We start from the raw sequence: 23744 nt of genomic DNA on the forward strand, positions 1-23744 counted from the left end.
ATATATGCTAATTATGAATAAAATAAAAAATTGCTTACTTCAATACTTAATTCTGACTCCGTTAATGATAAAGATTTTAACTGAGAAACTAATAGTGAAGAATCCAGATTTTTTAGAATTTCTTGATACTGTACAATTGCTTGTTCAATGTTATTGATAATTTCACTGAAATGCTGAAAGGTTTCTGGCTACAAAATAAAATATTTAATTAAAAAAATGAAAAAAAGAAACTATATTTAAATGTATTTTTGTAATCTTACTCCAATTATAATATTTTCTTTCTTCTTCTTGCCTTTTTTCATCAGTGCAGATTTTGAAGGTTTTAAAATAGTGTGGCTAATGTCAACAAGCACTATACATAAAGATAGTGTCTGAAAATATAAAACTTTTAATTATAATTTCATAATCAATATTACATTTATGTCAAAACAGTTAGAAAGTTTTAATGAATTAAAAGTTGTTATTCTTTATCTTAATATTTTTGATAAGAATGACATGTGTAAAATACAAACAAAAAAACAGAATCCATTCTTGTGTTAAAAACAGAAAATATTTTAAATTAGAATCCTCAAAGTTTATTTATAAAATACAAAACAGTTTTTATAAATTAATTTCTAAAAATGAAAAATTCTCATAATTAGTTGTCCTAACAGAAAAAAAACATTACTTGTATGTGGTGAAAATAAAATTTGAAAGTAATAATATCAGAATTATTTTTTGATTTCCTTAAATATTGCATATTTATTATTTGATACATAAAATAACAATAAATGTCATAGTTTTAAAAAACCAACATTCTTTTCATTGTGGAAATTATTCTGTATACTTGAAATTAATGTTTTATTTTCTACAGATGTCTGAATAGATTATAACAATAAACTTATAAATAATAAATGCTTATAATGCACTGTTTAAATGAACAGTTCAGCAACTATCATATTTCCTCAATTGAACCTAGGGGATTTATTTTTAAAACATATATATCCCCAGGGAAGAAATGCAGAATATGCCCAATTGTATGAATCAATTTGGAGAAATTAAAGCAATCTCAGAAAAATTTATGATATAAAAACATTATTATGGCAATAGCTGCATATAATGAAATAGCATATCACCTAGGCCGATAAACATTAATTGAGAAAATTAGCCAAAATGCAAAGATCTTATGCTTTAAAAGTGAAATTAGAATACTGTTTACTTTGTTTCTAATCAGTTCAATCATTTGTTATATCATTTGTCATGTGCTTGCAATAAGGATGAATCAATCTTAGTTACTAAATCAGTTTTGATTTTTATGAAAAACTGAAACCAAAAAAAAATTTTAAAAAAGTTTGGTTTTATTTCAAAACTCTTTTTGATACTATTCAATGAGTAAAATTTCATATAGGTGTGAATTAAAATAAAATAGTTACTTGTTCCCTGAATGGAAAATTTGCTAATTAATAAACTGTTTAAAAACTTTCTGAAGCAAATCAGAAAATTCTTCAAAAATACAATGTCAATAATAATAATTATTTGTTTTAATTTGTATATACAAATTCATAATGTTTCATATTATTAAATATAGATCAAACTACAAAGTAACAATAAATCCTTTCATTAGATGTTATAATTCCATATCTATATAGTCTTGTTTATAAGTATTCAACATTTATCTTCCTTGAAATATTACAAATATCTGAATTTGCTCACAATAAATATGAATAAAATATATCTTTTTTGCCAAAAAATATAGAATAAAATTTATGATTCCAAAAAGTAAAGATTTTTTATCAACAATGTTGAACCCAACTATAGTTAAGAATGTTTTTTATTTGTAATTTGAAATAAAGATATTTAACGTAAGTGAAATTAAAGTTTTATTCATATTAAGATTACTCACTTCTACAAAATTAACTAATTCTTCAAGAATATATTTTGATTGGCTCAGCTGTATAAATTCTCCATCTTCATTTGCACTGATATCTTTTATCCTTTGGATCATTTCTGAAATTTCAGTTCATATTAAAAATAATGCTCAAAACTCTAAAATTACAATAATTTTTCTGATAGATCTTACTTTGAAAATTCTCAGCAATTCCAGTTTTCATTTGTATTTCAAACTTCTCATTTATCTGTCCTAGGAATAAAATAAAATAAAATTTTATTAAGAAAATTATTTATGCAGTTTAATATATAAAGTGTAAACAAAAATTCACACAATAATAGTAGAAATAATCTTCTGAATAATTATAGTTATAAAATTAGAATAATAAATATTAAAAAAGAAGTTTATTAAATTTTTAAACTGCAAAATTCTTGGAACTATATTGTAAAAATAAAAATCTATGTTGCTTTTTTTCAAATAGTCAAACATTTAATTATATGTAAAAATGTTTTTAGTCTTTTTGACCAACTTTAGCTATGGAAAATTCTTAAAACATAACACACATACAAACATTATAGAATTAAATAATAGTTGAAATTAATGAATTTATATTAATTTAGTAAAATATACAATTTATAACCACTATTATATATGCATCACAGACATCCTTCCAGAAGAATAAATTACAAGATAGGTTGGTGTACTGTACATTCAAGCCAATTTTCATTTTCTTTGTGATGCAATTTTAAAGCTCAAAAAACAGGGTACTTGTCTTGTTGATGCTTTGGAAATAGTTGAAAAAGTATAACAGAATATAGCAATGAGTAAAGGTGCTTTTGCAGTTGCTATTTCCAGAAAACACTATTATGTATTGAGAAGATTTATTCTGAATTCTATTAGAATCTACTATTTTGAAGTTTATTGCAGACATATTGAAAGGAAAAGAAAATAATGTTTCTCTAGAAACCCTAGAAGAACTAACAGTCCAGGAAGCTCTGTGTTTTAATTATGCTACCATTATCTCTTGTGACACTGAAGATTCAATTCACTAGATACAAATCTATATTAGCAACCAACAGACAAAAGTTTTACTATTGGAAACCTTTAGCACTATTTAGTTGTGTATTGAAATATGTAAGCTAAGTAAATTTAATCTAGAAATCTAAGTAAAATTTTAATTTTGTTATATTATTTGCACATTTCTTACTTCATTTATTTTAATAATGTAATTGATTATTAATTACTATATGGATATATCACTAATACATTTTGAAAATTTTTTAGCATATTTCCTACATTTTTTTGCCATAAAATTCTATGGCTTATACATTTCATAATAGCTATAATAAATGCTTTATAAATGTAATGTACACACTGTTTTTGCCATTAACATTTACTGTTTGTGCTATTTAGCTAGGCATCATACTTTTGTAGCAGTCATATGATCTCTCTTTAATCATCTGGCATTGTGTTTTTGTTTGTGTAGTTCTGCATAGTATACACAATCAGGCTATCAGATGACGGGCCTTCTTTCACAGCTGTATTAAAATTTTTTACAGCTTCCAACTTATTTAGTATACTGTCCATTATAAAATACATATCACTAAATATTTTTTGAAATATAATTGTCACATTGATGATGTAATTTTCTGGTGAAAAAAGCATAAATTTCTAATTTATTACAGAATTAAATCTATGAACACATGCAGCCTTTTTTAGATGATTGCATGCATAAGGTGGCAATTTTATATATGTATATTATAGTTATATTTATGTATTTCTATTTTCTTCTTTGTAATGATGACAAACCTACAAAAAATATTTAGTTAGGCTACTTTCAAAATCCCATAAAATTTTTTATGCATACTATTGTAATTTTATAAAACATTTAAAACTTTAAATCTGAAATAACTATGCAAAAATAAAATTCTGTTATACAAATAAATTATTCCATAGAAATTTTGATTTACCAGAATTTGATCCATCAATAAGTGTATGCAAATATAATGTGATTTCAGCCATGATTAATATTACACTGGCATGACCACCTTGTAAGTATCTAGGAAGTCTAGAAGGACCTGGAGACTGAAGAGGAAACTGAAATCATAAAATATATTTATATACTCTTACAAAAATCAAATTACTTAAAGAAAATAAATCATTTCACTTCTATTTAAGAACTTACATGTGAATTTATTAGCTTTTGAACATTAATATTAGATATGTGTTCCCTGAGAGAAGTTAAAAGTTCCTGTAATATATCTGACATCCCCCTTTTTTCCCCATTAGTTAAATCATTATGATTAGATGACAATGATTTGGTGAGGTAGAAAGCAGCAGCCATCATTCTAACAATTAAGTTTCTTATTTTTAGCCAGTTGATCTATAAAGACAGAAAAATTTATAAATTTTGAATATTTTAAATCAATAAATATAATACTATATAAAATATACCTCTTCATTAAAAGATTTTTCTCTCAATTCTTGAACTATTTTTCTAAAGGAAAAAAATAATATAGTTTTATTATTAATTATCAGAAGTCTCTAAACATCAGAATATATTATAAGAAAATATTACAGTTCAAATATTTAATACAAAAAAAATATATATCTAATATTTTTAATTTCCATAGAAATATTGTGTATTTTCAATATATCATTTAAATATCAAAGTAATAAGGATAATGTAGTTTTTAGCTGATTTATTACTAAAAAAGTATATTAAATAAATGCTTAGTTTAAGTAGTCAACACTTTTATAAAATAAAATGCTTCTATAGTTTGTTACTAAATAAAATATAAAGTATCTCATATACATTGAAGTGTCAAAAAAAAAAAAAAAAAAAAATATATATATAAAAAACTGGGATAGCTGTATCTTGTAGGTCCACCTCTAAACCACAGAATTGCAGAAATATGATGGGGCATGGACTCGAGTTTTCTGAGGAAGTCTCTTGGCAATAAACACCATGCCTTCTAAAGAGCAGTCCACAATTCTGCAATATTCATAGATGGTGGACCTTTGCTTTGAATGGAACATTGCATGGCATCCCAGATATATCAATAATTATGATATAATAAAATAATGAATCTGGTAAACAAGAAGGCCAAGTTTATGACTGTAAACACTTTTCAAATCATAATTTGGAAGCTGCTGATCTGTGTGCTGGCATATTGTCTTTTTGGAAGAGGCCAAACTCATTAAAGTGAAAACATAGCATGAATGGGTGTAACACATCTTAAAGGATATTAATGTAATGCTCCCCAGTCAGAGAATTTTGTAGCCATATAGTGTTTTAATTCATGCCAGCTGAACATACTCCATACCATTACTGAGCTGCCATCAGCGTATATGGTCAGTTCCTTGTTGACATACTGGATCCATTGGTTTATGGGGTTTCCTCCATGCAAGCTGTTCTATCTCCTCAAGTCAGTTGGAAATGTGATTTATCAGACAAAGTTACTCATTTCCATTTTTCTAGTGTCCAGTGATGATAATCCCAAACCCAGGCAAGTCCCAGAGCTCTATGTTGTAAGGACTCAGGGCACTCAGGTTGAGCATCAGCTATTAAAGCCCTTATCATGCAGGAAATGTACAGTCCTCACACTGATGTTAGTAGAGGCTTCAGCATTGAAATATGATGTTACTCAGGGCAGGTTGTGATAATTGAGACTCTTCAATGGCTACACTACTTTCATATGTTTGATGTTTCACCAGAATTCTTGTATTTAAAATCAAGTATGAAAATCAAAACTTTGGACCTCCAAAATGCTATGACCCATTTCACAAGCACCTGCTATCATACTATGTTAAAATTCATTTAAATCATGATAATTTGACATTCTCACTGTACAATCACTCTATGCTTCCACAGATGTCTTCTGCTATGTATGCTTTGCATATGGAAGAAAATATTTATGACAAGGGGTACTGTCATGTTTTCTGAATGGGATTAACTATCCAGTTTTTCTGGCACTTCAGTGTATAAATAACATTTTTCAACGGCAACTTCATAGATGTGTGGTGTACCATGGTGCAAGTTATATGTAGAGTGCATCATTCAAAAAAAATGTTTTAGATAAAAAGTTTGTTTGCTTTTGATATAGAATCATAATATGCAATAAAATGGGTTCTCATTTAATAAAATGAAACTGACTCTATTTTTACTAATCGTAGCACCATCTTTTATGAAACCTATAGTCCCATCCTATGGCTCCCTTATAGTCTAACATTTTTGGTTCAATGACTTTTTGTAGGATGCATATCTTTTGAGTTATTTCAGTGGCATGATTAAAATGAACCATCCTGTATAATGATAAATAATAAACATATTTATATAAAACAACAAACTGTATACAAACAATACATAAACCCTATTCTAATTAACTGATTTATAAACATCCAGACTGAAGATCAATTAATTACTAATAAACCCCAATATTTTTTTGGATAGTAAACAACATATATTATTTTGAACACTGTAAGTAGTCTGATTTAAAAACCATAACTCAAAATTTATACATTTAATTATATGTAGTGCAGCAAATTATTTCAGTAAAATCAGCTAAACTTTTTCTACATAATGATCAATCAAAAAAATTGTATTTTAAGAATATTTCTGACTAGTAATGACAAAACTTACTTATGACTTCTTGACCATGATCTAAAGACATTCATATCACGATTATCAGTAAGTTTTTCCCACGCTGTCTTATCTACATAAATAGGATATTTCAATATTAAATTGATTGATTCTTTAAGTATACAATAAAAAAAATGACAAACCTTTCTCTGGATCAATTTCCATATAAGTTATTACTTTTTCTGTATCTTTATGGCTGTAAAAAAGTTTTTGTTGTTTTTAAAAAATCTACAAAAATAATGTTATACAGATTGATTTCAAAAACAAATTATTCTTAACAACACTGAAGATGAGGGGGTTGTACTTTGAATCACTATTTTAATACTAATCCAAATAATTTGAAAAATATTGGATTCAACATATTTTAGCAAAAGAAAGTCTCTTTATATAAACCATTGAAAAAAATTTAAGAATATATTTGCTTATATAACTTACTTTTGCTAATAACTTAACACACTTTTTGGAATACTTCTTGTATTTTAATATATTAATGTAAATTAAATCAAATTTAAAACAGTTTTTCTTAATATAAAGAATTTTAATAACTTTTGAATTATAAAAAAAAATTCTGTAAATATATGGAACTGTAAAGTTAATTAAATTAAATAACAGAATAAAATTACTATTAAATTTTACAAAGTTATAAAATTAAAACAAAATATAAAGATACTTTTGGGACCATAATATTTTTATGCAGAATTACTCAAAAAATTTTTAAACAAGCACTGAATATTTTATATGATATACTATAAACTATTTCTTCTTGTTTAAAACCAGAAAAAATTGCTGACAAAATTATTTACATTAAATTAGAAATGTAAATTCTTTATAAGCTGAATTTCAAATTTTATTTTTATTCCACACTTCCACTAGTTTTGTCAATAACTGATTTGTGTTCAACATAACATTAATTTGATAAACTTAAGAAAGAAAAATAATTCATTTTTTAAATTCTCATATAAAATTTATTATTTTATACATTTTAAATTCTTAATGAAATTTTTTAGTCGTGTTTAAAAAATGACTCACCATTTTGTTTCTAGAATGAAATCTAAAATCATTCGTTCAACAGCAACATTAGCATAATGTATTGAGTTATTTAACCTTTCTCTGAAACTTACAATTTCAGGTATCTACAAAAAAAATGACAGTTGTTATAATCAACATTAATTTTATTTCTTGTTTTTATGTATGATTCTTTCAGAATGTACTGACATCACATTGATACTGCCATGTCATTACATGTAAAGGACATCTTTGTCCTTATAAGCTTAAAATAAGTCACTGACACATTTCTTCTATTATTTCAGTTGACAGAATAATCATAATTAAAGAGTGGGTAGGACACTCTGTAGAAAGAACTATTGGGCAAATTTCAACCAAACTGTATACATACTGTCCTAAGTACATAATTTCAATTTCAGAAAAAAATTTTACTTCAAAAGTCAAACACAGGAATGAAATTTGGTGTTGCTGTCTCCTTAATGTTTATATTATGTATGTTTTTTAATGAATTTCATAGATTAAAAAATAATTGCAATAATTTTATTTCAATTACAGATGTACTGAGATGGCATTGCTGTTTCATTGATAGAAGAAGATTGGCATTGCTGTTTCATTGATCACACAAAGTGAGTACCATGACAGTTCACTGTCAAAGAATTGTGAAGAACATTTTGCAACTCTTTTTATACCCCAAATTTGTCAGAAAATTTATGTAATGTGCATATTAAGGAGACAGCAATGTCTAATTTCACTGTAGTGTTTGAATTTTGAAGAAAAATTTTTTCCCCAAAAATCAGAATTACATACCCAAGACACTATGTATACTAAATTTAGTTGATATTTGCCCAACAGTTCTTTATAAAGAGTACTCTGAACACTTACTTTTTGATTATAATTAATCTGTGCATCTGGAAAATTTGAAATCAATTTATCACTTAAGTTACTTTTTCAGTTAAACTCAATTTTTAGATATATTTTTAAAGATTTTTAATATCATCATAATCTTTTCCAATAAAGCCCTATTTCTGTGTAGCTAATCTAGGATAAATAATGTACTTTTATCTTCATTTTAAATATCTCAATATTTTTTTCCATCACACTACATTGTCAACTCATTTTATAAGGATAATTCAAAAAGAAATGAGCCAGAGGCTGGAATGTGAAAACCAATGACAGAATTGTAATATCGTTGCATGTGTACGAATGTGTGGTTCTGACAACAGCACGGAAGATCACAGCCCGCCACTAGAGGGTCATGGGTGTATACCACGTGACTACAAAGCTGGTAGAAGCACATGTCAATTGTCCATCACGGTCAGTCGTGTTGTAAACAGTGAAACAGTAAAATGGAAGCATCAAAAGAAGAGCAAAGAGGAGATGTTCATTTTCTGACAATGGAAGGAATAGGGGGAATGGACATTCATCAAAGAATGTCACAAGTGTACAGTGAACACTGCATGTCCCTTGCAAGGGTCAAGGCATGGCACAAGCACTTCAGGGAAGGGCAGGTGTCGTTAGCCGATGATGCACAGTCAGGAACACCACACTGCATTACCGATGACATTGTGCAGCTGGTTAGTGGAGTCATTACCCAGGACTGCCGAGTGATGGTATAAGCAGTTGCTGCCAAGGTCAGATTGAGCGTTGAAAGTGTTCACACCATCATGATGGAAAGATTGAACTGGCGCAAAATGTGTGCCCCACAGTCTTCAACCACAACAGGAAGCATGTTGAATGGCCCAATGTCTTGATCATCTGGAGCACTATGCCTGGGAAGGGAATGAGTTCTTGTCACGAGTGGTGGCTGGAGATGAGTCATGGTGTCATCACTTTGAACCTGAATTGAAACAACAAAGTCTCCAGTGGAAGCATCCAGGGACACCACCAAAAAAATCAAAGACCATCCACACAAGTGCAGGAAAGGTTATGCTCACGTCCTTCTTTAACCAAAACGGCCCCCTTCTTATCAACTTTCTGCAGCACAGGACAACAGTGAATGCCAGTGTTATTTGCAAATCTTGACCACCCTTTGCCAAGCAATCAAATCAAAATGACCAGGGCAGCTCACCCGTGTGGTCATTCTGCTCCACGACAATGCCAGGCCCCATATGGCCAACACAATCATGGCACTCTTGAAGAAATTCAAGTGGGAACTCCTCAGTCACCCTCCATACAGTACCTCTCTCCCTGCGATTATGCCATTAGGCTCCGAGAGGCAAGCAATTCACCTCAGACAACGACATCCAGCAGTATGTTCAGAACTGGTTGACACTGCAGCACCGGGACTTTTACGAGACAGCCATTCACTGTCTTGTGTCACAGTAGGACAAGTGCCTCAACAGCCAGGGCCAATACTTCTGACATACAGGTAAGGGTTTCTGTTCCTATGCCTCCGACTTGTTTCTTTTTGATTCTCATATAACACATGAAAAGGTAAATATTTTTATTTTAACTACATTTATGTATAAATACTTAATATTGCATTTAAAAAGTTTTTCACTTTCTTACTTCTATATTTTATTTTTGTATTTGCTAAAATGATATTCTGTATTAATCTGCATTATCATTTTGTTTAACTGGTCTACATTTTTATATTTTATTTTATTTTATATAAGTTCTAATCTCATATGACATTACTGTATAGTTTGAGTTAACAAAACACAATAAAAATAAAAAAAATAATAATAGGGCTCCTTGAACTACTTATAGCATATTATTTTATTTCGTAAAAATAAATTAATAATTATATAACAAGAAAATTTTTAATATTTACCTTTGTAAAAGATCCAAATTTATAACATGATATCAAATAATCAATGGTCTGGAAGAAGAAACAATTTAATTTATAAACTGCTACATAAATAACTAACTAGTAATGAACATACATAACTCAAGTATCAAATTATAATTCTAAAAAACCCTGCTTTTTGGAGTTTACATCTTTTTATTCTCTAAACATTTTAGGTTCTGCAACTCATCTTTAAAGACAGTCAACCATGGTAATCAACAAAAACACAGTATAACAGTCAAAATAAAACAAAAAGCAGGTTTCTTGGGTAAATTATTAATTATTTATTTTTGTAATTTCACAGAACTTTAAATTTTATTCCTTAAAATTTAAAACAAGTAAAATAAATTATTTTGATGTTATCTGCTGGATAAAGTTAAATATACACACAGTATTTTCCAGAATAAGAACGGAACCAAATATGTTAGATTTTGAATATGTATTACTCTGTTAGTGTAGCTAAACAATAAATGGAGTAAGCAGGACTGAGGAATTGGCATATTTTTTTGATAACTCTAACTCTGATCTCCTAGTATTTATATATATTTTATTCACTATTTCATCACTGACATGTAATTCATTAGGTTAATTTATTAATTAGTAATGCATTGGTAGTATAATGATAATTAGAGGATTGTACTATGGTTTCTATTTTATTCAAGAAACAAAATAATTTACAATGTCTCATATATAGAAATAACCATGCTGTTTCAAAATTTTAGATTCATCCAGTCCTGAGATATAATGCAAAATAAGCACTGGCAAACACAAACATAATTTTGTAAGGAGTTTTATACATTTTTGGACTCATGGAGGGAAAACACTAGCGGTGTGGGTTGGGTCAAAATTTGACCAATCACCAGATAACAACCAAAAACGTAAACATAATTATGAAATATAGTCAGTTAAGAAGTTGGAGTTGGCAAATATTTTCCTGAGACTCTCCAGCCCTGGGATTAAGTTAAGTTCAATAAAATAAAAGAGAACAACATTGAAAATTCAAACATTACAATATTCCCTTGACATTATTATTAAAAAACAGTTACACAATCTCAAGTTTCTTGCAAAAATGTTGAAAACTTCAAACAGAATATTAATTTTAAGCATATCTTATAACTTTCCATTATATGTTCTATATATTTAGATTATGTTCTATTTTGTAATGAACATGAAGCTTTTTTTTCTTTGCATATGTAGATTAATAAATAGATCTATTATTATTACTATTACTTAAATTCTTTGTGACAGATAAAACAGAAAATTCTGAATTTTAAAATAAAAACAATAAAAATATTAAGTTTATATTTTAAATAATAAATTTTTTGTGATGAAACAGATATCTAAATTCCAATGAAAATTAACAGAAAACTTACATCTTTATGATTGCCTGCAAAAAACCTCAGTGTGTTTCCTAATATATTGCTAGACTGTGTAAAATGTGCTGCAGTCAGTAGAGGTTGAGTAATCAAATACCTACAAAACAATTTATATTACTTTTAAAATAAAAAATGTTAGTACCTTTTTTTAAACATTAAATACTCTCATACCCTAAAGTTTCATGTTGAATGTGTTTCATATCTAAAGATTCGCAGAGAGATTCACTTTCTCCTGCTGCACCTTGAATAAAATAAGTTTTACAAATATAGTTTCAATAATTTACACAAGGATAAATCACAATTATTCCACAAAATAAATAGTAGAGAAATAACTAACCAATTATATTATAAAATTTGATGAGCAAAAGTTTTAGTTGAAAATTGGAAGGACTACTTTTAAGTGCCATTTCCAATCCTAAAAGAATATGAATCAATAATCTTTCATCATCTGAAATAAAAAAATTAGACATTCATAAATAAATTTATTAATAATCAATATTTTTATATATGTATACTTGTAAGTACTAATTGATTTTAAATAATTATTTTAATATAAAAATATAAATTATTAAAAGTATAAATTCAATACAGTGTGTTCAATCTCAAATACATACATAAAAGCTGTTATACATGTTACGGAAATCCTTTGAGGATTAACCGTGATTTTTTTTTCTATCTATCTCCCTTTAAATAAAAATAATTCTTTATATGTTGGGAAATATTTTAATAAGTTTTGTAAATTACTATGTTCAATCCAGCCAGTTATATCTGATTTTTTTTCGTCTGTTAAGTACATCCTTTGAGGATTTCTGTAACGTGTATAACAGCCTTAAGAAAAATAACTATAATACTGTTTAATTTTGAACTTTTCAATTAAGCTTTATACTTGTAGATAAAAATTAAAACAATTAAATATCACAATAACTTTTTGAAGAATTTATATGAAATTTTATTCCGAGCAAAAAATTTATAAATTATTGTTTTATTTTCTGTACAATAATTTTTTGGGAAATTTTGGATACTGAAAATCCCTACTCTGTAAATCCAGAACAGCAATTATCTCAGAGAAATTATTATATAAGAATTAAGAAAGGCAATATTTTCATCAATGTGATAAACTAATGTGTGACTCTACAAAAATTCAAATTCTTAAACTCTAATTTTGTAATAATTGTTCCCCATTTTAATTTTCATTTATAGCATAAAGATAAACATTCTGATTTAAAGAACAGAAAAAAGTATTCACTATCATTAATATTTTGTGTTCTTAGTAATATTTATGAAGCATAATTTTTATATATCCAATCATAAAACAGTTTTAGGTGTAAGAAAATAAATTATATATACAAATTCATAAATAAGTTAATAATATAGTCTATAGATGTAACAATCATTTAACTAAAACAATTTTTTTTAAATGTTTAACTTAATTCCTTTTTTAAATAAAATATTAATGATTAATTTCTATGTTACCTACTTGTTTTTTCCCATAGTTCAAGTAATAATTGAGCTGCTAGAAGGCAATAATTATCACTCAGTTGAAATTCTGTAGATAATAAACTTTTTCCTGTAATATTCAGAACATATTAAATTTATTTAATTGTAATTGATTTTTGAGTTTGTAGTAATATTTACTTACTTCTATACTTTTTCTACAAAAAATAATTGACTTAAAAATTATAATTATATTTTAAGGATGTAACTTAATGATAGATAATGAAATTTAAATGCATTAAATCAATATTTGAAACAATGATCTGACTAATTTGTATTAATAATAAATTCATAAAACAAAGTTAAATAGTGTGTTGAATATAGTAAAGTTATCAATAATTCAATTTAATTCTCAAATTATCTTCAACTAACTTACAAATTATGAAACTTACTAAGTAGCAATTTAATTTTTAAAAGTATAATTTTAGTTTTACTTTAAACACTAAAGTTTTGATTTTCCTTCCTTTATAAAGTTTGATGTTATGTTAGCTAACATTATTTAGCTACTAATTTAGTTACATGTATCTAAATTAATCAACTATTATATTAACAAATTTTCTAATTTTTAAATTCATATTTTATTTAAAAATTCAAAAATTCATCAAAAATAACATTTAATTTAAAAAAATGTATTTTATTTTAAAATGCATTAATCTTCAATAGAAAAATTAATATAATTTTACTAATAAGTAAAATACGTAGATACATTGTTATTAGTACATAACATACTAAAAGAGAGTAAGCGAGAAAAGATTGTCTGAATTCTTTAATTAAAATTTTATTATTATTATTTTTTAAATAAATAAGTACATATTTATAATTTAACTTTAAGAACTAAAAAAGTATATACTATTTTTCAAAAAAAATAATAATAATAATAATTAAATTTTAATGAATGAAATAGACATATACTTTTTTATAATTATGTTACAATAAAATTAAGAGATGGTAACCTCTAAAGACATTTTCAGTACTCTGATATGATTTTGTAGGAATGTATCAGTTATATTACTGATACATTCCTGAAACATGAAATAACAAAAGTAACAAATGCTCCCAAGTAGATAACATACCAATTTAAACAGTTAACTGAAATTAACCTAAATCTGAAAATAATTTAAAATTTACATTAAGTAATATTATTTCATTACTTGAGGGCATCTTGAGTATTCTTAAAATGCACTTTGCAGTGAATTAAAGGATCAGCAGAGTACAAAATAATGAGGCATCTATAATTTTCAGTAGAAGATCACTCATTAATTAATTGATTATCTGTAATAATTTCAGAAGCAAGTGTAATTCCATAATAAGTGAAAATTAGGAATGATTACAAAAAATCCATAACAATTGATATCTTTGAAATTGCATATTTAATCTATATTTTTTTTATTTTTGTTTAATTTGTAATAATTTGCACATTAAGCACAAGTGGATTTTACATGATTGAATATTTACATATAATAATTCAAATAAAATAAAAGTATATTCAAAAATCTTTTACTTGCAATCTGAGTTAATATGTTTTTACTGTAACTATATTATTATTACAGAGGAAAAAGCATATTGAAACTTACCAAACTGAAGACCATGGTAATATCTTTCTAAAAGATCTTTGGCTAAATGTAATCTCTGATGAGGGAGAAACTGATCGTGTCCTCCAAGCCAATGTTTTAACTGAATATAACATAAATGTCGTTGCATTTGCCGAGACTATAAATAAACAATTTTAATTAATTGTTAATTTTTTGCTTTTATTTTATAAAATATAGTATTGTAACATTATCTTGTAGTATATAATACTATCCCCATTTTTGAATCACCACCCACATTTTCTGGTGTTAATAATTCTCTAGTCATTAGTGCAACGTCATGTATACTTTATTACAGAAATCAACTGATAACAAAACTACACTCACTGCCAAAAGTTAAGCACGGAGCAGAAAATGTTCATGTCCGGAAAGCAATCTGCATTTGACAGGCTGCAATTCACTGCAGAGGTAGGTGGAAGCATGCAAATATGTTACGTTACTATCAATCAAGGTTACGTGTCACGAAATATGCAAAACAGGCAGTCGTATAAGAAGCCAGCCTTCTGAAGTGTGAGAGGAGTTGCATGTAAGTGCCGAGAAAAAGTGTGGAGAACTGTTGTACAATTACTGTGCATGACTGACGTGTTTCTATGACTTCCAGAAGACGAATAACAGACAGTGAGCGCTGGCAGTGTGTGGGATGCCTTGAAACAGGACAATCAATCACAGATGTTGCTCTTTTCTTCAGCGTTCATCATTCCGTCATTTCACGGTTATGAAAACAATTCCAAACAAGCCAAACAGTTGTCCGAAGACCTGTGGCCGGTCACCCAAGAGTTACGACCCCTGCAGAAGATCGCTATATTGCTCTTGTAGCCAAGCGGAATCGAAGAGCAACCTCTACACGTGTGACATCGATGGTTGCAGCAGCCATTGGTAAAACGATATCTGCTACTACTGTGCGCCAAAGGCTACACATGAACGGACTGTACGCCCAGGTACCACGAGTTTGTGTTCCACTATCCGTCCAATCCAGAGGCACACGATTAAAGTGGTGTCGGCAACATGTGAATTGGACTGTGTCTGATTGGGACAACGTTATGTTCACGGATGAGTTGCGATTTCCCCTGGAGCCAGATGACAAACGTGTAAGAGCGTGGAGAAAAAAAGGCACACGCAATCGACCCCAGAACATCATCGAGCATCACGCATTCCGAGGTAGAAGCATTATTGTGTGGGCAGGCATTTCATTGGGATATCGCACCGACCTGCACATGTATCGAGGGGGTTCTGTGATGGCTGTCCGGTATTGGGATGAAGTCCTCGAACCCACTGTGAAATTGTATGCTGCAGCAGTTGGTCCTGCTTTTGTTTTAATGGATGATAACGCACGACCCCATAGAGCTGCCTTCGTCGACGACTACCTCGAGAGTGAAGGAATAGCGCGTATGGATTGGCCGGCGTATTCGCCAGACCTCAATACCATTGAGAATCTTTGGGGTACCCTCGGCCGTGCTGTGTGTGCATGTTTCCCACCCCCTGCCACTCTCACATAGTTGCAAACTGCTCTACAGGAGGAATGGCACTTATTTGACTCTGGAGTAATTGATCACCTCATGGTAGGCATGGTTACACGCTGTAAACTTTGTGTAAGGATAAGGGGTGACCATTTACCCTACTAATGTCGGTTTTGTTTGTTTGTTTTGGATTTAAACATCGTTTTGTTAATGATTCCAATATGATTTCATCTTATACTTTATGAAAATTCAATATTGTTTTCATTTTTCTATGTAACTCTCTGTGTTGTTTCATGCATAAACATATTTGCTACTGTCCTGCTGCATTTTGTGTCAATCACAGCTGTATTTGTCGATTTTTTCGCAGTTTATTGCTCCGTGCTTAACTTTTGGCAGTGAGTGTATGTTCCAATATGCAAATCTATACAAATAAATAGCAATTAAATGCAAATGAAAAACTTATTTAGGACAAATATAATAAATTCATCTTAGAAAAAGTTTGACATAGAAGGCACTGGAAATAAGTATGGAATCGTCTGCTTACCTGCTTAAAAAAAGCAAAACTACTTAAATACTCAAAGCTGTTTTGTGTATCTTAACTGCCATCAGCAGTTCTGATATAGTTACTTAAAATGGCTCCAAAAGCAGAACTGTCTGACAATGTAAAAAATCACATCATTGTGTGGCTAAAGAATGGATATTGTCAACATTATGTTGCCTAGATCATTGATCTCCAAACTTTTTTGATCACATACCCCTAAGAGAAAATAATTATAAGTTGTAACCACCTATAATATAATAAAATTTGCTAAATTTCCACTATAAATACATAATCCCTGCTAAATTTCCCACAACCTACAATTTGAATTTTTTCCATGTATGATTGTAAGCCTACTTCTTCAGGAGAATGACTGTAAGATTAGACAGACTGTGGACTTAGCATTTTAAAGGAAAACTTGGCATACTCCCAGATATCACTTTGTGACCCCACTTTGGAGACCACTGGCCTAGATGATGGAGTGTTCACAGTCCACTGTAAGATGTAATGTTTACAATAATAAAAACTGACAGAAATGACTATTATCAGGCATAGAATGAAAAAACTGAACTGTAGAAGAACAGAGTCATATCAGCTTCAGTGATCAGTTAAAGATCAACAACTAAAATGATGATGGTTATGACAACCATTATCATTTTATTGGAAAAGGAAAGGAAAATTAACATGTCAAGACAATTACAAGAAATGCAAAGTCAAAGTTTCTCAGTCTCTAACGATGTGGGAACACAAGGACCTGGAAAACTGCCTTCTTAACATCACTGTTTGAATGCAGAAGTATATACGAAGATGCTGAAAGGATTCCTTATCCCAACAATTAAAGGATGACAACAATTGTGCCACAGAGCAATGTCATTTTGTGGAATTCTTCACTTGAAGAAATTTGGAAAGGATGAATTGGCCATGAAATAGTCCAGATTTAAATCTGATAAAAATTTGTAATGTTTATTGTTCTCTGTATCCATCAAACAAGAAAGGGCTAAACAGAATGTTATTAATCATGCCTGGAATTACGTAATACCTGTGCATAAATCTGTAAAAAACTTGAAGAATCAATGCCTAAAAGTTATAGCTGTAATGAATGACAAACAAGGCCATAAAAATTATTAAATAACAAATTTATATTTATGATTTCATACTTATTTCCATAACCTCCTATGTTTCTAAACTTTTTCCCAAGATGAATTTATTATGTTTCTCCTAAGTAAATTTTTCAATTGCATTTAATTGCTGTTTAATTGTTTAGATTTGCATAATGGAACATAGTTTTGTTATCAGTTGATTTCTGTAATAAAGCATACATAAAACTACAGAAAATTGACACAAGAAAATTGTTATGTTAATGTCAGAAAATGTGAGATGATTCCAAATTTTTCCAAAGATAGTATATTAAATTCATTCAATAAGTAATCAACAAAAAGTTATAATTTACAAATTATTATAATCAGTCTTTACATTCAACAATTTTATGGTTTTACTAACAAAAATTTGAACATTATATCTGCATTCATATAGCTCCTAAAAAAAGGAATTCAGTTTTTTGTGCATTTTGTATTTTAGTGAAAAATAAGATGAAAATCACAAGTCTAAAATATGGAATATGGTGTCAGCTGAAACATTTCAAAAAGGACCTAGAATTCTATAAGGATTTTTGTAACATAAAATGGAACTGTACTATATAAAATAAAAATTCTTAAGCAGTATAATGAATGGAAATAAATCATGAATAAATTTATGATTAACTGAAAATGCAAAAGAAAAAATATTTGATATACATTTCATTGAATTGAAAATTATTTGATTGAATGATCTGTGGAAAAGTTATGACAACAACATTCTAAAATCATATCAGTATAATCCTAAAAATTAATCAGTAAGAGAGAAATTTGTCAGGTCAATTGTAAGCATTTTTTTCAAAAAATAAAACAAATAAATAACGCATGCCATTAAGTGTAACGTCTAAAAGTAATTAAAAATAATATCTACAACTTAACATTATAAGGCTGCTATTAACATCACAGGTCTGTGACATAGATATTCTATCATATCCTCCATATTCTATGGACTTTGCAATAAGCATTCATATTCTTTATATCTATTTATAGTATTCTTTTTGGCAAAACACTTTAAATTAAATGGAGAAATCCAATAACCAACTCAAAAGTTAGTTATGGTTTAGATAGTAGTCAGAAAAATATTTATTTTATTGTAACTTATCACTAGATTAAATATTTCATAGGGAAAAGACAAATTATCATTTCATTTAAATTTACAAATTATAATGTTCTATTGAAACAAAATAAATGTCAAATCAAATATTTAAAATATTTCAAAACACATTTCAATCAACATTTCTCATTTATTTACTAAACATGTCTAATATAAATTAATCTAAATTATAAATAATAATTAAAATACTAACATCACTTGGCAGGATAAGTTTTCCATCTTCATTAACTTCTAATGATATTCTAATCTTCTCCAAAAGCTTTAAAAAGACAAAAAGAAAGAAAAATAATATTTTACAAAACATTTATAATTCAATTTTAAAACAAAGACAGATAACTTCTAATGAGAAAAAGTAAATTCTATATTTTGAGATAGAATGCTTTTAAAAAATACTCATCTAGCCAATATATATCAGGAATGAATTAAAATATGAGTAATATCTAAATATATTGCTAGATCACAGCATGCACTTTTTATAATATCAATTTAAAGAAAAGTACATAATGTACTGCTTTAGAGAAATGCTTACATGAAGATACAAAATTAGAGATGTGTATGTAAAAACATTACAGTAGACCATCGATTATCCAAATATCGATCAACCAAACCATCAGTTAACCAAAAGCATTCCAGTCGGCAAATTTAAATTTCCACGTGCTGTGGCACTGCAATATTTGGCTATGTCTTGGGCTACTCCAATATTATTTTTGTCGGTGTGCATGTTTTAGCTGGCAGCACACTGGCATGACCATGAGAAGGTACTTAAGGACATGCCAGGATTTGAATGAATTTCAACATGGCATAGGTTAATATATTTTTTTCGTACATAAATGGTTATCCAAAAAATCAATTATCCGAACAACCCCGTCACAAATTGTTTTGGATAATCGATGTGCTACTGTATTAGCAATATAAGTTTGCATATTGCATATTTTGTATATTTTTTGTTTGTACATAAACTTTTTACTTATAAGTTACTGAGATCCATTGCAGGATGAAGACAATATGGAGAGTCATGCATGTTGCAAAAAGCTTGCAAGTGGGTTGAACAGTTCAAGAAAGCTGAACAAACATACATGATAAGCACTGTATGCTTTTTGCAGTAACATGCATTATTACTCTTCATATTGTGCATACATCCTGCAATGGATCTCACTACATCTACTGCATTCAATTATCAAAAATCAAATAATAGTCTGCTGTTCAATTCTGGTGCAGTTTGATATGGATGACGCTACTTCATAAACCATGTAGTGAACAAATGTAGTTTAAACTAGGCAGGAATAACTATTGCTACAAGGCTTTATTACTGTGTACTTTTTCAATATTATTAGTCTCAATCTTGTATGGTATTTGACATAGCTAATTAACAATTAACTGAAAGAAATGCATGTTAGCTTTTGTTTAAATAAAACTGTTTATCAAAAAATTTATGAACATGTTTAAGATATGAATCTTGATCTCTGCAATGAGAATTTGGTATATTAATTATTATGCACTTCTGAAGGATATAAATATTCTATTACTAATTATAAATTTTTTCAAATAATAAAATGATTAACTATATTAACACTATACGCTACATAATTTGGAAAGAAAAGTGTATGCCTGAGCACTTTGATGTCATTTCCATTAGAATATTGTTTCTTCACATCTTATCATCTATTAGTTGAATGAAAATTAAGATGATAATTTTGAATTGTTTGAAATTTGTTAATTCCTCAAATGTGCATTCGAAAGGACTGAATTTGAATAAAGACACATTTGTATGTATTGTCTTGAGGAATCTTTTTAAGGATTTTCTGTATTGATAAATTTGTCCTGGCAATATTTTTATATTAAATGTATTCACAATTATTATATCAAACACTTCAAAGCCATCATCTTAATTTTCATATAAGAACTGATTATTATAGAAAAGGCACATGTCCATATTTTTCGACTTTTGAGAAAATTGAGTGAACTGACTATGCTCATAAGTACACTATTTAGACCAGTGTTTCTCAACGGGGCGATATCGCCCCCATGTGGGCATTTTTCCATGTTGAGGGGGCGATTAGTAACAATTTATATTTGGGGGGCAAAAAACAATTTTCTGGGCGATATAGTAAAACATTATATTAAGAATAATTAGGTATTTTATTTGTTATATCGTACAATAATTAAACAAATAACATTATACTAATCACTAGTCTATTCAATGCAGTACGAATTTAGCGTTAGCCTTGGACCTGGGCATCGGATTTTGAAGTGAAGGGGGCGATACTACGTAACGGTTTTATTGAAGGGGGCGATACTACATTAAAGGGGGCGACATTTTGTTAGAGTTTGAGAAACACTGATTTAGACACACACACTACATATTTAATGCATTTGTTGTTTTCAGCTGTTTAAACTATTGTAACTGTGGTCATTATGGTGTGTATTTAACTGTCAATGAAAAACTAAAAACTGTAGACATACACTAACAGTATCTTAATGCTGCTAAGACACACCCTCATGTGACAGAATTCAAAAACACATTCTGGAAACTTGTGGATAAAAATTTTTTATTTTAGAAACACAGAACATGACAAGTATAAATGGAAAATGAATATAGTATTAGTGAAAACCTTTAAATTTATATGTACTATAGTTGAAATATTTTAAGAATGTATACAGTTTATGTATTATTGGTGATAATTATATACAAAAAAAAAACTGTAATTAAAATACAGAAAAACCTCAATTTAATGGACTTCAGATTTAACAGACAAGATTTCTGGTCCCTATGTGATAATTGAAAATTAACACCCTGTTTCTTATAAAATGCTTTTTATATGTAATTAAATTAGCAGATTATATATTTTTTTTTTCAAATCTAAGAGTTACCACTCATTAAAAACATTATTTATTTTGGTCAAATACAATTAAAGTGCATTTTCCAAAAAATGTTTATTTACAGTATTTTGATTTAGCTCCTATACTCATTTATTACAGTCCCAGAATTACAGTGAGTACATAAGTAATAATGAATACACAATGAAAGCTGTGTAAAGTGGAATTGCACAATATTGAATTTTTTTTCCAGTTTGAAAGGCTTCCATTTTTTTAACAGAAAATTGCTGCATTTCAAAAAATTATTTCCATTTAGGCAGGTTTCTGTTTTATTCAAGTTCAATTTTGGACATGTTTTACTGTACAAAACTTTTCTGTGAAATTAATTTCTCATAATACTTAATTTCAATTATACAAACATATATACACAGTTGTTCAAAAAGTAATGCACCATAATTTAGATCTGGAAACAAAGACTGTGATGATGCAAGCCAAGAATAAAGTTCCAGTCAGATGAAGATGTTTTCAATGCTGTGAGGAAGTGGTTGCATGTATAGAATGAGGATTGGTACTGAGCCAGCATACATGCCCTTCCTCAATGCTGGTGTGAGATCATAGGCTTGAGTTTGCAAAAGCAGACACTTTATTGAAAAATAACATAACTTAAGATAACAGACAGGATATGCCCAAGTTTCATAATTGTATGTTTCATACTAGTAGCAAAATAAATTCCGGTTCATTACTTTTTGAACAAACCTTGTACATAAATCAAAACAGATAAGCTAACTAATTTGTTAATTTTTTAATAAATGAATTCAGAAAAAACTATCTTATTATATAACAGACTTTCAGTCTTAACAGAGATCCCTTCACCTGAATTAGTTCATTATTACTGTACTGCATTAATGTAATACAGTAGAGTCTGGAAAACTTGGCCTAATGTGGACTGAAGGGTGGCTGAGTTTGTGAAAATGCCGGGTTATCGGGAATGGAGTTAAAAAAATAAGTATGAGTGTTTTCTCAGAAAATACTGTACTGTACTTGTATGTATTGTTTACTTGAGAATATAACAGAAAATAAACTACCCAAATATCCTTAAACAAAGGAAAAGTACATCCTTTATGAAGGCATAGAGCCTTACTACAAGAAAATGAAAATTAATAAATACACTGTGTACAGTAATTTACCTGATAAGACAGACCTCAGAAAAATACTTTATGAGGCATAAAGCTGTCTATAATGAAAATTAATTAACTAAGGATTTTTTTGCCCTGCCAGGGTGTGGCCAAGTTATCCGGACTGCCAGGTTATCTAGTGCCGAGTTTCGAGACTCTACTGTATTAATAAAATATCAGAAAAGTCAACCAAAGAGGGCAATGTAGCTGAAATATATTTTGACTGATATAATATTTTTGTAAAAAAGAAAATAATGCTGAATTAGTAATTATATAAAATGTATAACTACATACAACAAGCCCAAAAATTGTTATGTTAAAATGGTCTCCTGTACAATGCTTAACAATGTCAACTCAGCCACAATTATCAGCTTGCTTTCTAGTAAGTAAACCAAAAGCAAGTATAGTGGTAATCCATTCATCTTTGTAATTAAATAAATATAATTGTAGGATTAAAAAAATTGTGTTTTACGTTATCATAAAATAAAAAAATATCAACTTACTTCATCTATTTGTTGATCAGACATAGAATGTGATTCAATTACATGAACTATGTCTAAAAAACAACCAGGTTTATTTCCAAATTTTTCAAAATATTTCATTAACAGATCAAATGGAGTGCCTAATGAATATATTAAAAATAAATGTTTAATTAAACAGTTATAAAACACAAAATATATAAACACAATATACATTACCATATGTTTCATATTAATAATAATTACTTATCATCTCGAAAATATGCAATA

At 28.4% G+C, this 23744-nt stretch overlaps 1 protein-coding gene across 1 annotated transcript in view; it reads right to left on the bottom strand.

The window, feature by feature from the left end:
- The window catches only part of LOC111627520 (N-alpha-acetyltransferase 25, NatB auxiliary subunit-like), a 43742-nt gene that overhangs the window by 1205 nt on the left and 18793 nt on the right, over positions 1-23744 (bottom strand). The window contains exons 8-25 of the mRNA XM_023371110.1: positions 23499-23617; positions 19197-19262; positions 14747-14882; positions 13156-13245; positions 12016-12126; positions 11850-11919; positions 11676-11775; positions 10288-10335; positions 7539-7642; positions 6653-6705; positions 6510-6582; positions 4322-4364; positions 4053-4250; positions 3838-3964; positions 2060-2119; positions 1883-1986; positions 261-371; positions 39-188 (exon numbers count right to left, since the gene is read on the bottom strand). Of these exons, the coding sequence (XP_023226878.1) occupies positions 39-188; positions 261-371; positions 1883-1986; positions 2060-2119; positions 3838-3964; positions 4053-4250; positions 4322-4364; positions 6510-6582; positions 6653-6705; positions 7539-7642; positions 10288-10335; positions 11676-11775; positions 11850-11919; positions 12016-12126; positions 13156-13245; positions 14747-14882; positions 19197-19262; positions 23499-23617 (1763 nt within the window). The remainder of the gene's footprint in view (positions 1-38; positions 189-260; positions 372-1882; positions 1987-2059; positions 2120-3837; positions 3965-4052; positions 4251-4321; positions 4365-6509; positions 6583-6652; positions 6706-7538; positions 7643-10287; positions 10336-11675; positions 11776-11849; positions 11920-12015; positions 12127-13155; positions 13246-14746; positions 14883-19196; positions 19263-23498; positions 23618-23744) is intronic.

The sequence above is a fragment of the Centruroides sculpturatus genome, unplaced genomic scaffold (assembly GCF_000671375.1).
Source record: "Centruroides sculpturatus isolate CEXI.00-Female unplaced genomic scaffold, Cexi_2.0 scaffold273, whole genome shotgun sequence".
Classification (NCBI taxonomy): domain Eukaryota; kingdom Metazoa; phylum Arthropoda; class Arachnida; order Scorpiones; family Buthidae; genus Centruroides; species Centruroides sculpturatus.